We start from the raw sequence: 18,153 nt of genomic DNA, 5'->3' as shown, positions 1-18,153 counted from the left end.
GCTTCCTTTTTGTTATATTCAAAATATTTAGTTGGTATGGACGTCACGGGGTTGATAAAAATATTACGTAAATACTAATAGTAATATACTAATAACATACCAATTCCTTGAATTCATGGCTAAAAAATATTATAAAATAGACTTTGGAAGAAGAATAAATAGTGGAAGATGTAAAGGTAAGGTGTTGTAATAGTCAAGACGAAGAGAATAAATTACAAAAAAAATACAAATAAAAGCTATGAGTTAATATAGTTTTACTGTCATTCATAAATTACCAAAGTTACATTAAATGTACACATTTCTTTATTGTATGATTATAAATGTTTGTATAATAAATAATTGGAATGCATTGTAATGTACATTATTCCTTTATAAATAAAAATAATTTAATTTGTTTAAAATATCAATAAATAATTGATTATATACAAAAACATTAAACCCAAGATCTTTATAACCGTTATATAAATTCAAATTTCAGCACTGGCTTTTTCAAAATGTTGTTAAGGGGCGTTTGAAATATATTACGTTTTAATCTAACTACAGGAGGGTTACGAGCGCCGTTCACTATCTTTTTTTGTACCAAAACTCCACCTGTAGGAGATGTTCTTATCAATACTGGTGACACCACCCTCTTAATGAACATTTCTGGCCTGACTGTCTTCACGATTGTTGACGAAGGGTTAGTGGAATCCACTTTCGAAGCGGAGGGTTGAATCATGTACTGCGTTTGCGTTGATACAATCTGCAAAAATGTAATTATTTATAGTATTTTTATAAGAATACTATATAATATAGAATAATATAGAATACATCCATTTTATGAGTAAAACTAATAAAACATAATAATATAAAAGGAGGCCGGAGAAAGGCCTCTCTTTAATGTTAATAATGATTTCCTATCTATGTAATAATATTCAAATTACCTTAAACAGTACAAATGTACACACTAGGTATAATGTGATCTTCATTTTTAATCAATAAATTAAGATGTCTTCTTTAAATATACTCAGAATTTGCTTTCTTTAATGCTTTTATATACGATTAATATACAGAGTTACATAGTTTCCTGTACTGTTATCATAAATCGATATCATCTGAACGTGACGAAATAGAAATATGTTATCAATAACTTAAAAGAATATTTTTTAATCTAATACAAGTAAATTATTGGTGATTCGATTAATGCATCGATGACTTTTTTTACTCCGGAAAATACGTGATCACAATTCGATATAAGTTTTCTAGAAAGAGTTAGGTTTTATATAAAAAAGGTACCGTAGGTAAAACAATTTTTTGATGTCGCGTTATGAGGAACACTATAACATGTGAACGTATGATAATTGTATGATAGTATACATATTATATGATAGCCCTGTGTACTAGAATATGACCATTATTATTTCAGCGGCAGGACCTTAACTGCTGGACAAAGGCTTCTCTCATAGATTTTCAATAGGATCGGTCGCGGACGCCATCTTAGCCTACCGCGTGCTCCGCAGTGTCGAGGTGGACGCAGTCTTGGTCCAGTTCTCCACGGGGCACGGGGGTTCTCGGAGTACCTTCACAGGTTCAAGCTCAAGGAGGACCCCACGTGCTTCTGTGAACCGGGCGTGGACCAGACCGTGGTCCACCTTGTAGCCCAATGTCCCGCGTTTGGAGGACTCCGTGTGGACTCCTAATGCCGGTTGGGCATTAAGGTTAGCGAGAACTCAATGGCCTCGCTTATCAGGGAAGAAGAGACACGTCCTGAATGCCTTAGGTTTTGTAAGAGAATTGCTGCGCATATAATAAATAAGAATAAAAGTTAAAAGAAAAAAAATGTAAATAAAATAAAAAATTAGTGTAAGGTATAAAAATATGTACATAAATTAAATAAAGTAAAATCAAATAAAAATCAAAATTGTAAAAACTAAGGAACGAGGTGATGGATGAAAAGTATTGGAATAGATGGGGAAATAGAAGGGTAAGACAGACGAAATGTAGAAAGCAAGGAATAGAATGAAAGATCCTGAGATGCATGGATGAAGAGAGCAAAAATTAAATAATTTGTGGAAAAATTAATGAAAAGAAAACAAAAGTCCCTAACCCATAAATCAGGGGTACGAGGGCCCCTAATAGCGGGGAACATAAAAAAATAGGACCGATTGGAAGCGGCCTGCATACAACGTCTCCCAAAGACTGTGAAAAGGTCGTTAGTCCTTCTTAAGGATAGAAGCCCTTTGTTCTCCATTTCAGTAGACCATTAAAGCCCCAATGGCTATCTGTTTTGCTCGATATGTGACTTCAACAAAATTTTACCAATCGATTGGTTATGTCGGCCACTTTAGTTCGTTTAAAGATATCGTCATTTATTTACCGATCCATTTAAGAAATTCTGAACGCAGCCCTATATTGCTAATAAGCCACGGGAGCTTAACTGAATGACTAAAACTAGGCACGTTTCCTACAAATTGCAACAAACTGATTCTTACATATTACTGTTTGCGCCATAGAAGTACCTGCCTTGACAGAGTTTTACAAAATTGATAAAAAGTATTATTTTATTACCCGTGAACGTTAAAATATAGATATTTATAAGTAAAAATATTAACTGTAATGTTGTTATTAACTCATATACTGTGTGATATAGATGTAAAAGCTTTAAGGGGATGTATAACTCATTCGCTGTCAATCAATGTACGACACACTCTATTAAAAATCAATGTTTTCAAAAATAATAAAACATTATTTATTATTTCTGAAACCATTGATTTCAGAGTAACGATAATGTAGCAAGAGTAATCGTTTTCAGAATTCGGACCTTACAAATTAAAATTATTTATTGTTTACTATCTGTCCCTGCAGACTTTGTAGTGCATAAAGTTATTGGCCTGTTGCATTCTAATAAAAAAATAAGGTAACACATTTTGGAAAGCCAATTTTATACATGGTGTAAACATTTTTGGTAACAAATGAGCTGTAGATTAAACCAATCACCATGTATAAATAATTTTTACATAATACATATTATGTTGCTTCAGTAAATTGATTATAAGAAATTATAACATTTATTCCTAGTATCAAATGTTATGATATGAATGTTTTGTAAAATATTATGTCATAGTACTTGCAATAATAAATACAAATATAAAAGCAATAATATAATTCTTCAACTATTAGTAGTTGGAAAATGATAATTAAAGTAGTTTTGCCCATTACTTTCCTGCTATGCAAGGTAAGGCAACTTTAAAGCATCATATACCATTAATGCAACTCATTAGCTTTTTTCGTGGTCGTGTATATTTACCAGCATGATGATTTTATTTAAAAATTAATATATGATTTTTCTATAATATAATTTTGATTTCAGATACAAGCTCAGGTTTGTGGTCCACCAATATTGCCGTTACCGGCACACCCACCAACAATTTCAAATTGTCAAATATTACCAGCGCCTCCGCCGTCTATGCCCATAGCCGGTACAACAATAATCGACACTTCCCTTTCAAGCGCCCTTGCGAATGTTCTTCAGCTACTAATTGTAAGCGACTTGATAGAGTCAACTTTAACTACAGCTTTAGGACATCACTCTGTACCCTTACCGAATGTCAATTGTGAGCCAGTTACGTATGCACCAACCTTTGATATATTTCCGCATATTCCAGAATACGTACCACCAACATGTTCGCCAGTAGTTGAATTTTTACCGCCCCGTGTACCAGTTGTTGATGTTATACCATCACATCAGCCATTTATTGATTTTATACCACCTACTACTCCATTTTATGATTTTGCACCTCAATACGGACCAGTTATAGATTATTTACCACCATGTGCACCAGTTAATGATTTTATACCGACAAATGTACCAATGTTTGATTTCGCACCACAATTTGGACCTGTAATTGATTATTTACCTCCATGTGCCCCTATTCTTGATTTTATACCATCTAACACTCCTGTTTTTGATTTTATTTCACAATATGGACCAGTGATCGATTGTAAACCACTGAATGCACCAATTGTCGATTTTATCCCTTCTAATAGCCCAATTCTTGAATTTAAACCCCAAAGTTTACCTGTATTGGAGTATAAACCACCGTGTGGTCCAGTTTATGATTTTGTTCCATCATCTGGGCAATATATAGAGCCTATAACCAATTGCTACGGAGAATATGTACATACAGTTCCAAATTCAGTACCCATTCATATAAATACACCAAACTATTGTAACGATTATGTGAATCCAACCAATGTGGCAATTTTTACTCAGCCATTAGAACCAAGTTTTGTTAATGGTCCGGCAGAATTTATTGGACCACTCCAAATGGCACCTCTTGTACCAAACTGTTACAACGGTATAACAGAAGTAATTAATCCTCGTGGAAATATAGGTCCCCTTAACACGGAGATACTACTTCCATCAGCTATTCCAGCACAATTAAAATGTAACGTTGGTGCTCTACCTGCTAACTTACCATGTGTAAGCGTTAATGTGGAACCTTTGTCGTGTGGGTGTGGTTACGGAAATAGTATTGTTGGAAATCCATATTTTTATTAATTTTAATAAAGATTATGTTTGAAAATAGGTACAAAACTGTTAATTACTAAATAAAAGACAATTTTAAAAGTGATGGTTTTTTATTCTTCTTCTAAAGTAAATTAAAACATAACTATAATAATCCACGAATATTTATTGTATATAATGTTTGTTATTTGTATAATAGTAACATCCATATATTCAAAATTTTGAAGAAAAATTAACAAAGAATTTAAATTATTTATTTGCTAAGAAAGATAATTTACTAGTCTATGTTTTACAAAATATATAATCACCTTGAACCGTTTAGTAAATTTACAATATTTGAAAGCAAATTTTTATTACACGGACCACCAATCAAAGGTATTGGAGGAGGGCTCGGAATAAAATTAGGAGAAATAGCGTTGGGATTATAAAGAGGCGCGGTAATTACGTTTGGTAAAATAGAACTCGATGGAAGCGCTTTCGGTAAACCGCATGAAGCAGATGAAGACAATAATACATCATTCAAAATAGGCGAAGCTAGCTGTAAAATTAATTCTTGGGATCCTTTGTTTCTTTGCAATAAATTACATACGGTCATAAGTTGTAATGTATCTACTAAGTTTTTGCAAATAGATGGGGAATAGTCGGTAATAATAGTCGTACTTCCTGGAAAGACATTAGTGGGAAGTTGGCGCAAAGAGTTATAAGAAGCTTCGGTTAAAGGAGTTTGTGGAACTATTGTAGGCATTATGCTTTGGGAAATTATGTTCCTTGGAGTTTCAACAATGGCTTCATTTATGACGTTGCATGTTTGTGGACTGTTAACAAACTGTGATTTTGAAAACTGAAACAGAAAAAAACTTTTACTGATACATTAAAGTTGCTTATTATTACTTATAAATATTTTTGTCGTCATCATCCTTTCAATCGGAAAATGTCCACTACAACATTGGCTTCCCCAATAGATTGAAATCGGTTGAAATCGCCTTGCATCCAGCGACTTTTGAACATGGACATCCTAACGCTGATCTTTTCGGTCTGTGAATGCTATTCCAAAACTTTAAAACACTTGCAGACATTTGATGTGAGTACTATGTGCTCTGTATACTGCCACTTGTCAACCCTATGCCGGCTACGTTTGTTCGGCTATGAATTTACTCATTCCTAATTCTATTTTGAAGAGAAATCCTTAGCATAGTGCTCTCTGTGGCTCGTTGAGGAACTATGGGCTACCGAACAGATCTAAAATGAGAGACCACGTTCCACTGCCGTAAGACATCACTGGTAACTCAAATTGATATATAAGCGATAGGCCATATTATTGGATGTAAAATTTTTTTTAAAAAATTTAATGTAATTCTTGTGTTTTAATGTACTCTGTTAATGATAATAAATAATGTTATCATGAATAAACGAAATAAATTTGAATCGTATTTTTATAGAAAACTAATTAAAAATAAATGCCTTCTACAATTTCAATATCGTACGTAACCTACCTGGAACAGTATAAAAGTTAAACAGGATAATAATAAAATTATCTTAGTCATTTTAATATTAATCGTTGAAGAAAAACCGCTAGTTCCTGAACTTCCTGCGGATTGCTACTGCATCTTACAACCTTCGATATTTATTTAAAGCTTATCTAGAAATCGTGTCTTATCAAGAAATTTTTAACATTATTCATAATTAATAACCTATGTGTGTTAAAAATTACCTGTAATATTGCAATAGTTGATAAAATTTGATAGAAAATTGATAATATTATGTTATAACTTTATATGATAGGATATTATTGTTTACTTTTTAAATCTTTGACATAAAACGTTTAGCAAAAAAGCATACATTTATTATAGAATTCCCAAAATTAAAGATGGTCACTACTTACTCTATATTTGATATGACACTTCCTGTTTCAAGAATTGTAAACTTGTTTAATAGAGTGTAGAGAAATAAAAAAAATATACAAACAGTTTATTCCACAATCAAAAACTGTCAACAATTATTAAATAACTTTGCTTACATATTTCAACATATTTATTGTACACATTTTTTCATTAATACAGTTTATGTTTTTATTTACAAAAGGGGTAAAAATTCTCAATGGATATACTTTTCATACAGAAAAGATAAACACGTAAATACAAATATGTTCAAGTGCAAGTATATTTCATTAATTCGTGTTGTAATTACAATTAACCTATTATTACAAAAGAGATTGGAAATAAAAGTATTTAATGTCTTTTATTAATACCATAGTATGATTGTTTCAAAGACAACAAAATGTTATGTGCGGATCTTGTGTGGCTGTTCTCATTAACTCTTTTAATTAATAAAGTAAGTGTGAATTAAAAGAATAATTAAAATGATGGCCGCTTAAAATTAAAATATCCCGTGTTTCTAAATTAAATGTAACGTAAAACCTTATACAAGGTTTTATAAAGTAAATGTTTAAAAATGTTGTTACGAATATTACAGATTAATGGAGATTATACAAGCAAATGGTTATTAGAAGAAACATTCTTTTCACCTCGGCATTCATATCCAGAAGAAATGTGTTTCAATAAATTTGAAGAAAATTTATTCTGCAATACAGAACTCATCTTACCACCCAGTTCTGTACAATTGCCTCGCGGCTTAGGTTACTTTCCATCGGCAGTACCAGATGTGATCGCAGCGTATTCCGATAGCCTTTGTATTGCTGATATTCAAGCTTTTGATAATGATGCCATACCCATCACAATTTTAAACAGTTGCAGTTCTTTGGCTACTCCGTTTTGTCCACATTTGTCGCCTTTAATTAAACCTATTATTCTGTAAAATTTACTACATTACTGCAAAACTTGGAAATAAATTATGGCTATTTAATGTTTTTTGGCAGATTCGTCCAACACTTCAGATTCTAAAGTTTACAGGAAAGCGAATGCTTTAAAGAATGAAATGAATATTCAAGTGTACATAAAATAAATCATATATCGTACATAGAAATGATAAAATACTGTAAAAGATTCCTCTAAGAGCAGAGAAGCTTTACCATATATAGATACCAATATTTTTTTTGTTTAGCATTTTTATGATGATTTTATCAAAACTGTCACCAATCATTTTTAATTTTCATTTCTTTTTTGCACATAGAGGTTTATGTAAAAAAAAAATAATTTTGTTTATTTTATAAGTGCCATAGATTTCTTAAATTGAGAGATCACAATCTGTCAAATCAACTGGAGTTATATGTTCGGTTAGGTACATGTTTTAAGAAGTATTGCGAGGGATTAAAAATATAAAACGATATTTAAGTCGTAAAAATGGTGGAGGCACAGAAATACCGAATCGAACAGGAGATGACCAAAATGGTTAATGAGTTAGACAAAAGTTACCTTAGAAAAATGCAGGTGAGATGTGTGTTTAGGTTATGTTACAATCGGCATATCTTACGCAATTTACCTAGTATACTTCATTTACATATAGGTGAAATATATATATTCCAATTTGAAATCTGTATATTATTATAGTTATTACTTTTCTTATTGCTTCCTTTATTATACACAAAATGTAAAGAAGTGACTTGAGAGTAATCTGCAATTAAATGTTAAGTTGCAAAATGTCTTTTTTATTTGAATAATAGCCTATATTACATACTACAAGGTTATTTAAAATTTATTTCTTCAATTTATTTTAGGGTGATATGCACAGATGTGCAGCTAAATGCTGTGATGACACTCAAACATCTCTAGAGAGAGTTCATGGATGCATTGATAATTGCACCACTGCTTTAAATAATGCAAATAATTATGTACAGGTAATGCAAAAATATCATTTTTCCATAACAGTGAAATTGGTTAAAAACATTGATATTAAACATAAGGTGTGATAAAAAATAGAGAGATGAATAGGTGGAGGTTAATCAAAAGTAGGGGCGTCTTTTGATCTTAAAAACTGACAAAAGTGTGATCAGAGTTCTATCCAAGGGGAGTGACTAAACCACTTTTTTATAAGCTAAGATTGTAAGTCATTTCTGACCCCAGTAGCATGTAATGTATTTACATTTTTTTTTTATTTATTTTACATAATAGGGGGGTCCAGCGCTAGCAGAGTTAAAGTATTTGTGGCTGAGGATTGTTCTAAGCTTTTGCCATCTAAATATGACAACAGACATCATGTAGGGTCATAATCTACTGAATATAAACATACTCTCTTTATATTGGGCTCTTATTCATCATCATTGTTTCAGCCATAGGATTGCTATTGCTGGACTTAGGCCTGCCCCCATAGATTTCAGATAAACACTTAGATTTGTTGTTATTTCTAATTTAAAGAAACACTTGGAAATGTTTTCTCTTTAATTAAAAGTTCAACATAAGTTAAGGATTGGCCTTCACAAAATCTCTCCCAAATTTGTTTGTGTTAAATTCCTCTGTTAGAAAGAAATGGTGAGAAACAGTGAAAAAGATGTGCAACAATTCCTGTAAGTGAATACTTGCCAAGTATACCATTAAAAAAAAAACTGTTTCCAAAATCAATAACTAACATATCAGTATTAAACTAAATATTATTTTCAGGGTGAGATCAATCATTTCCAGAACAGACTACAGCGATGTGTCATGGACTGCAATGATTCAGCAAGAGATAGATTGGGACCGGATCCTAGTCAGGAAACAGTAAGAACATGTTTAATGTTTCTTTATTTTATTACAAATGTTACAAAAAAATCTATAAATATTAAGTTTAGTTAGGTAACTTTTTCACAAATTCAATTTTGATTATGAAAAAATTATTTAAAAAAATGTAATGGTTTATTTGAGGGAGCTACCTTAAATAGACCATTAAATTTTTTAAAGGTCTAGGCTCTAATGCACTGCCAGATCTCATTAAAGCTGTAAGTTATAATGTTCAACAGGCATGTATCAATTTGTCAATGACAAATAAAAATTTTATATTTCTTTATCTTTATTCCAGATAGACAAGTGCACGATAGATTTTGAGAAATGTGCTGTTAAATGTGTAGACAAGCACATGTCATTGATTCCCAGCATGATGAAAACTATGAAGTCTGTACTAGCCAGTGGAAAACCACCCCCAGTAAATAGAGAATAGGATAAAAGCACAAGGCACATTGCTTACTATGTGTAATGTGCCATAATGGACTTTTAACATAGTAAATAGTATAAGCAAGAAAGAAAACTGAAGATAGTGTTAGTACAAGAAAGATTGATTTATCACCAATACACATTATAAAACCATCCCGTGGAATTTATTTTAATAATTATACATTAAAGAGTTCCTATAGTAGTCATTTTTTAAAGTAACAACTCTGGTACTAAACTGGTTCAGATATTTAATTACAATGAAAATTTTTAGTTTATAATTAAATGTTTTATATCATATTGAAAGAGTTTAAAAAGGTTTTTATGTGAAGATAATTGATTATTCATTTTTAATGTAGTATGTTTTGAAGTATGTAATATAATTACTTATATAAGACATTTGGCCATCAAAGTTTTGAACTATTAGAAATGTGATCATTGTTATATTTTCTATGTAATTTTTTTTAATAATGGTTACATTTTTAATAATTGATGGAAGTATGCATATTCTTTTTGCTAATTCGATTTAAATTCATCTTATTACTTAATACAATCAAACTGTCTGCTTTAAAAAAAAAGATAGTTATCAGTATTGACATTTTAGAAATGTCATTGTAGCATTGTTGTAAAAGCTCATTGGGCTATTTCAAAACCTAATTTTTAAAAGTGTACTAATCAGAAGCCTACAACAAAAGACGTTATTGTGGCTTGTAATTTATTTTCACCTACATTAAAATTCTGTGGGGCTGTGAGATGAAAATTGAAACATATAAAATATAATATGATTCCAATAAACCTAGTATTTGAAAAATACTCATATATTTTAATGAAATTTACTAAAACATTATACTACTGATTTAAGTGCGTCTCCAGTCTTAGATTTTTAAAACTGGAGTTATTTTAATTACAGTATAAAGAAGTTCAATAACGATACAATAATATTTGATGTAAATAGAATTAACTGAAGTTTTATCGGGGCCTACAAAGGGATCCCATAGCACATTATCTTTAAGACATTTTTTAAAAACTTTACACAAGGCTTTAATGTGTCCTTGATTACTGATAGTAATATTTGTCTTTCGTTGTGCATTCAACTGAATAATGAGCCTTAAATTAGTGTCATTCAAATTTTTAATGATTTGAACATTCAGATTTTAATCTGAAATATTTTTTTTTTATAATAATTATTAATTATCACTAGATTGTATGGTTGTAGTTGTGTATATTAAAATTGGAATATGATATTATAGGAGGCTTAATTTGAGAAGAATACCTTTCGAGATGTACACAAATGATAACAGTAAATGATCACAAGTGGACAATAAATAGAAGATCTGATAATTAAATGTGTATTTGCCTAAAGTTATTTTAGGCAAAACATTAAAGCGGTTTCATAGGCTAGTAATAAATACATTAACAGAAGGGAACTATTTTTGGGTCCATATGCACAGAGGTATATGTAGTTTGTCACTTAACTCACACAAGAATATCTATATATATAATTACATGTTCTATTCGCCTATGAAATGATTATAAAAACAGCTTTAAATTGTAAATCAGTTTTTATCTTTGGGTAAATATGCATATATCTGATCTCTTGTTAAAACATTGAAGTAACTAGTGATAGAATATAGACAAGACCACAGATCGGCAAGCGGAGGGGCATCTACCTATAAAGTTGACAATGTCTGAAGATGCTGGACACAGGTCGCTTTCAACCAGGAAATTTATGGTGGAGGCCTTATTCCAGCAGTGAACGTCTTATGACTAAAATGATAACGAAGACTATATGGTTAATCTTAAGTTGGGTATGGTAAAACATTTATATTAAATACATGCCAGTACTTAAATAAATCATTCTTATATAACAGAATCATTAAGAAAATATTTTTATTTCACTATTTGCATTTTATTAAAGCATTTTGTAAAAAAAGGTCTTGTATGCTGAATACTCGCAAACAAGATATTTTCTTTTTATCTTGAAGTTTACTTATGTATAGATGATAAAGGAAATTGATTGGAAAAGTTAAAGTTAGTAACTGCTTAGTTTTAATAATACTTTAAACATTACTGTAAAAGTAATACAATGTATTTATTATTACTGTATATTTATTACCTTATTGGCAAGTTCACAGTCACTCAGCGAGCCATGGGGAGGGGTTTGTTCGGGATATGTCAACAAGTTGAATCAGATTCAAATCTGTAGATGAATGAAAGTAAACAGCACGGAAAGATTGATTGGCAAGCTGAAGTGGCAGTAGGCAGGCCACTTAGCACGCTGAACAGATGGTCCGGGCCTCACAATTCTGGAGTAGAGAAATAGGACCGACAAAACAGCGTTGAACGTCCATCTCTAAGGTGGACAGATGAACTTGTGAAAGTAGTCGATAGACGCTGGATACAGGCCACTTCCAACCGAGGACCGGCGATTTATTGGACAAGCCTTTGTCCACCTGTGGACATCCTGCGGCGGAAAAGATATGTTTATTGTGTGCCAAATATTTGATGTATTTCAATGTGATTTTAAAAAAAAACAAATGTTTTAATATTTATATGTATCTATGTAATATTTGGTATTAGTATAAAATATACTTACGACTTTGGTAAACTTGTTGTATACTTTCATAATTAAAATTTGCACAGCATTTGTAGTTGTTTTTTATTTATAAGAGTAAAGCCTTCACTAGGGTACAGTACCCGGCATTTGATTTGCCACCAATCAGTTCTAACGTCAGTTTTATATGTATATTCATAGATTTATCCGACGCGTCAAAAATGTAGTGTACTATATATAAAACACATTTCGATGTGGTTATATATTCCAGACAAAATATCGCGTTCATGTTAAAATTTGAGAATGAAAACACCTCCTTAACATATAAAAGTGAAATAAAATTATTGCAGACTAAAAAATAATGGTGCCGTGGTCAGTGCACTGAACCTTTCGATCCCAAAACAAAAGTAGGTTCTCGTCGACTGTTCAAATATGAATCCTCAAGTTTTTTGGACATGTCGTTCGTAATGAGTAGTTATTGGAACTTTTTGGTGGTGGAAGGTAAGCGATCTCGTCGACTCGCTCCAACAATATGGACAGATCTCATTGAAACTGCCACTAAAAACTAAATTAATGAATGCTCTCACTCCGCCAAACACCGACCTACTTCGCGACGCATAGCAAGAACTGCGGCAGCGCCAGAACCAACCGAACCGTACCTCCCCTATTATGTATAGACAGGAACTAGTATAACAATAATATTAGTGGGATCGGAAAGTAAAGTCGCTTTCTTAAGTTAAATACATACGACTATATTTTTTAAAGTTTTATTTCTAATCTAACAATATATTCACCTTCGTTATTTATTCACAACCTTTTCCTATCTACTATACAAATTTTCAATGCCGGAGCGTTAAAAATCTATCAGTTTTCCTGTAAAATATGTCGACAGAAACGACATAACTTTCCGGCCTCGTAATAGTTTGCGCATTGTAATTATTTTTACACTATGTTTATTTTCGCGCTCTGTTGTCCCTTATATCTTGCATTTCTTTTTATACATCGCCGCACTTCTTCCATCCTATATTTAAATTATATTTGTCTGTTATTTTTGTATATTTATTTCTTTACACTTTTGCTGTTTATTATTTAATTTTTCCTTAATATCTATACCACAGTACAATTTACCAAGTTAAAAAATTTTACACGGTTAATATTAGAGTACACTACTATTTATTTCTTGTTTTTTTTATTTATTTGTACCTTTTTATTGCAGGTCTTATGACCATCTTATAATAGCCTAGAAAAGTTTGGCGACTCTTTTTGTAGTTTAGCAGTGAGGCAATGTTCATCACCTCGATCCTTTCCTGTTACCGAATTTGATGATCCGCTTCTTCCTCCTTTAATATGGGGCAGGCGGTGATTAGGTACACCACAGATCCACTCCTCGAGTTTAAACCTATGAAGGTACTTGGAGAATCCCCCGTGACCCGTGAACATTTTTACTAGAACCGTGTCCAGCTCAACCTAATAAGAAAGGCGTCCCGCAAAAACTTATTAGTATTCAATAATTTGTAATTTTTTATAATTGTATCTATTAATTTAAGAATCGTCATTTTCAAAGAAGTTTTTGGTATTTTATTTTAAATTATATATCAACATTATGAACAAATAAAAGATTTCACTAATAATATTGATAAATTTTTAACTATCACAGAAAAGTTTCTTAACGCCTATGTTGAAAATAATAAAAGGTTGCATTATTGACTTAGGTAAACTTTCGTAATCAATATTCTAAATAAATAAAAGGTTTCCAATAAAACATATAAAGATATGAAAGTAGTTTGTAAAAAAAATAATTATAGAATAACTTCTCGACAATCATGTTTGTTGTAAATATATTAGTTTTATTGGGTTTACATTATGTGAGTATACTGAACGAAGTCAAATTATAAATATGTAAAATTCGATTCTGCTCAGGGAGAACTTGTGCTTATTTATAAAAAAGAAATTTTTAGGCTTGGCTTCCTTAGAGCTTAGTCACATTCAACTCGTAAAACTATGAGAAGAAATAGGACAAATAGTGATCTGTTTAAAAAATTAAAAAAAAAACTGTGTATTTGTAGTATATGAAAATAACTATTTAGAGTTTTATTTTTTACTATACTGATAAATGGACTTTCAATCATTGTATTAATGAACGTATTCGCAAACACATAAAACATTATTGTTCACAGGCCAGAGCCCAGTGTCTCCCTGAAGAATGGAAACTATCGGTATCATATTCGCCCACGATGTCAATTTCTGCAGCTGATATTTGTTCATCTTCAATATATCCTCTTTTGAACGATGTAGTTATATTAGAAAATGCATGCATTTCTGAAAACAATTTTAATCCACGCACCTGTATCGGTAGTTTGACAGAACCCGTATATATACATATAGAGCCCATCACTGATGGCTCTTTCCATAATTTGAATCCTATTATTCAAGAGCTTCAATACTTATTGAGAGAAATGGATATGTCTTATCCCACTGTATTGTCAATAACAGATACATTAGTTTTGGATTTGCTTCATGATCCTTCTTATAATATAGGGAATGATGCATTTTTACCACAAGAGCACTTTTCTTCAGCAAAGTTTATAGAATTAGGTGATGAAATCGAAGATTTTTACGATATACCAATTCTTGAGTTCTTTGGTATGCCACTACCGCCTCCTGTATTGGGTAATGGAAAGTATTTACGTCAAATCACAATACAACCACCATTCTTTTAATAATTAAGTACGTACTTTTCAATTCGCGGGATGCAAGTGAAAAATCAGGATTCCCTCAAATTTCTTACAGTAATAAAGAATATGTTTGGGGGTCATTAGATTTATTCAGATTTATTGGCATTTAACATAACTGATAAAAAGTATTATTTTTTTAAACGCACGGGTAAGTAATGCAATATACGATCGGAATGATGACATTGAAACTCTTTTTCTAAGTGCGTTAGTACATTTGTTGACTATTCATTTCAATTTTATATATCATTGAACATTATTATTTTCACTATCGTCATTACCTTTTCAGAAGTAGTATTTCCACTACTGGATATAGGCTTTTCTCATAGATTTCCAATAGGAGTAACTAACCGCTTCTCCACCGTTACTATGGTTGGTACCCACGCCAAGAATAGCGGAGCTGGCGGTGACCGGGGCTTAGTCTTTTCATCTATCATAGGGGTATGTGACGATAAGAAGAATTAAGAAAGAACATTAGGTTTTTGCGCTCGACGACATTTACAGATACACATTTTGGGCTATTATTCTGTTGACTATATTGTTATTAGTTTTGCTTGTGGACTTATTTCCGTTTAGTTCTCAATTCGCACCGTTTGCAGCCGGCTAATGTAAAAGTACCAAAATTATCTTAATTTATAAATAAATCAAGTATCAAATACCTTTTTTATTGGCTTTTATGTCTCTGTTGTCGCATGGTTTTAAAAAAAGCAATCGTGATTATATGAGTTGCACAACCCTTATTACATTCTCTACATCTCTCCTTCTCTCTTCGAGGCACGTCGGAATAAAAAATTTAGAGGTAATTGAAAAAGTGCTCTCATTTGATACGTGTATTGAAAAGCTGGATAACTTCTGAATATATAGTAAACATATTAATATATTGTATATACCAGAGATGATTAATACCTTTCAAGTGTGCTATCAAAATATTTATTTTTTGACGGTACAGTGGCGAGTTTTTTTTTAAACTTTTAAGTGGATAGGACATAGAAAAAATAAATAAAATTGTGTGTGGTAAAAATAGTAATAATAATATATAAATGGTAAACTAATCATAAAAACCTATTGTATTTAAAAAGTAAGCTGTTATTGTATTTCTTAACACAAATTTTCATAATCGGGACTGTAATTTGTATTTACTTCTTTTTAAGCCATTTTTATGTAAGATTTGATTTAAACTTATATTTAATAAAGTGAAAAAGTCGATCCGAAACATATATCGGATGCTTATATTAATTATCAGTTTTTAATTGGTACTTTGGTAATCATCCAGCGCTCACGAGTACCAAGTTGGCCATATGAGATTAGGTAAAACAAAAAATTAAAATATTGAAGTCTTTAAAATTTTCCTTCTTTTCTTGTATCAGGTGTCTTTTGAGAAGGCTTTATATTCTCCGACAAACAATATTAAATACGACTTACTGTGTTCTGCGGGTATCATAGTCAACTAAAATAGCGAGCTAATTTTACATTTTGTTCATTGTCTCATTAAAAAATTGAGGTTAAAAAAATACTGGTTAAGTGAAACCAAAATAATCTTGACGAACTTTCTCATAGCGTTCCATTTTCGAAAATACGTGCTATTATTTTTAAATGCCTTTTTAATGTTATCTAATTATACCCGACGGTCTCAGTCGGTATCTTCTATTAATAAAGCTACAATATTTAGTATTACAATTATTTTAATAAAATTGGGCGAACTCTTAACATCGATAATCAAAACAACCTATGTATAAATAGTGAATAAAAAAAATTTTGACCACTGTTCATTACAATTAAGGATGATGAATAATTTTAAATAAATACCTAAAAGTTTTTAGTGGATGAGGAAACCTTTACTCCGTATTGTTTTATGACTATAATTATTTTATAATATCAATTACGTATCTTACATAATATTACAAGAGCAAAACTATATGTAACTCATCGTGATTAAAAATCAAAGTTGATAAAATTATGTTAATGTTACTATTTTTTTATCTTCAGATAATTATGTGCCAAGCTCGATTGCTTCACGTAATGTTACTTCCTTTTATAAACGGATGCATATCGCATATTATATTATATTTCATGTATATTTGCAGTTTATATCTAATTTCTTTATTTTAACTTTTTACAATAATGTTGTTTCTGAACACAAGTATAATTATAGTTCTATCTTTATTACAAATAACAATAACTGAATCTGCCAATAACGATCCGCGGCTAAATTTATTAGCAAATGCATTAAAAAATATTTTGTCCTCAACGAATGCAGAAAAAGCGGTTCAGTTTATTCAAATGGCTTCCAATGGGCAGATAGGTAAGCCTTTACCATGTCGAGAAGAAAAACTAGCACCAATTCCGTCTGCGCCAATTAATCGATATATTGCACCTATACGAACTATGGAGCGCTCAATTCCGGCAAATAGTGGTCAATATTTATTTAAGCAAAGTTTACCAGATATTCCAATCAATTTGAATCATCTAGTAGAATTTCTGTCTGCGAAAGCACCGCTTATTCAGAATTCTCAAGAGCCTAAATTTGCGACGTCGAATGTGCCGATCATAATTAAAACATCACAGGATTTCACACAAGCGCCAGTAGCTAAGGAGGTTAGTTGTCCGTGTGCTTCACAAACTCCTGTACTGAATCCGTTTCTGCCTGCTGCTTCTCCCGTTTCGGCGTGGTCTCTACCAACATCCAGTTTCTTGCCGCCAGCAATACCTATGCAATCACGAGGACACTTTTTAAGAAAAATTCCTATACCGCCGCCTACACTTTGAAGATAAAAATGAAAAAAAAAACTAATCTTTCATTTAATTTTAAAATATATTTATTTATTTAAATTTGTGTGTAAATCAGTATTGGCTGAAAATCAACAATTATTTATGTAAACCTCAATAATAAAGTTAAATAAATTGAAGTTTTATTAGTCCTTAACTTTTGTATAAGAATAAATTAATTATCTTTATAAACACGATAAATGTATTCTTGGGAAACGAAGTACATTATGAAAGTAAATTATGAAAATATTGTGAAAATTATTTTAACTATTATAACAGACTTATTAAATGGGTACATATAAGCTTTAACAATTCAAAATTTATTCATTCCTGCGGTGGTCCTATAACGACGAAAATGATAGAAAAAATCTTAGCCCTTATTGTTATTTTTGCTAAAGTAAGTATCTCATCTTCCCCGGTATTCTCAGTTTTAATAAAAATTTCAAGAAATAATTATATAATTTAATTTCAGGTAAACTGTCAATTAATTCCGGTTAAAATTTCTTGTCTTCCAAC

At 31.1% G+C, this 18,153-nt stretch overlaps 1 protein-coding gene across 2 annotated transcripts; it reads left to right on the top strand.

Moving 5' to 3' along the window:
• Positions 1–7,718: 7,718 nt before the first annotated feature.
• On the top strand, positions 7,719–9,911 carry LOC137922880 (protein FAM136A). Of its 2 annotated transcripts, XM_068765973.1 has the most exons (5): positions 7,719–7,893; positions 8,181–8,300; positions 8,923–8,966; positions 9,061–9,159; positions 9,458–9,547. In XM_068765973.1, exons 1-5 carry the CDS (start codon positions 7,807–7,809, stop codon positions 9,459–9,461), a joined length of 354 nt encoding a protein of 117 aa, XP_068622074.1. In that variant the 5' UTR covers positions 7,719–7,806; the 3' UTR covers positions 9,462–9,547. The 2 variants fall into 2 exon arrangements, with proteins under 2 accessions (XP_068622074.1, XP_068622072.1); XM_068765971.1 differs by lacking the exon at positions 8,923–8,966 and having other exon boundaries at positions 9,458–9,911.
• Positions 9,912–18,153: the final 8,242 nt, after the last annotated feature.

Source organism: Battus philenor, unplaced genomic scaffold, assembly GCF_028537555.1.
Source record: "Battus philenor isolate CCGP_79_NKW_IND1 unplaced genomic scaffold, ilBatPhil1.0.hap1 SCAF_20, whole genome shotgun sequence".
Taxonomy (NCBI): domain Eukaryota; kingdom Metazoa; phylum Arthropoda; class Insecta; order Lepidoptera; family Papilionidae; genus Battus; species Battus philenor.
This window is presented reverse-complemented; position numbering and strand designations above follow the sequence as displayed.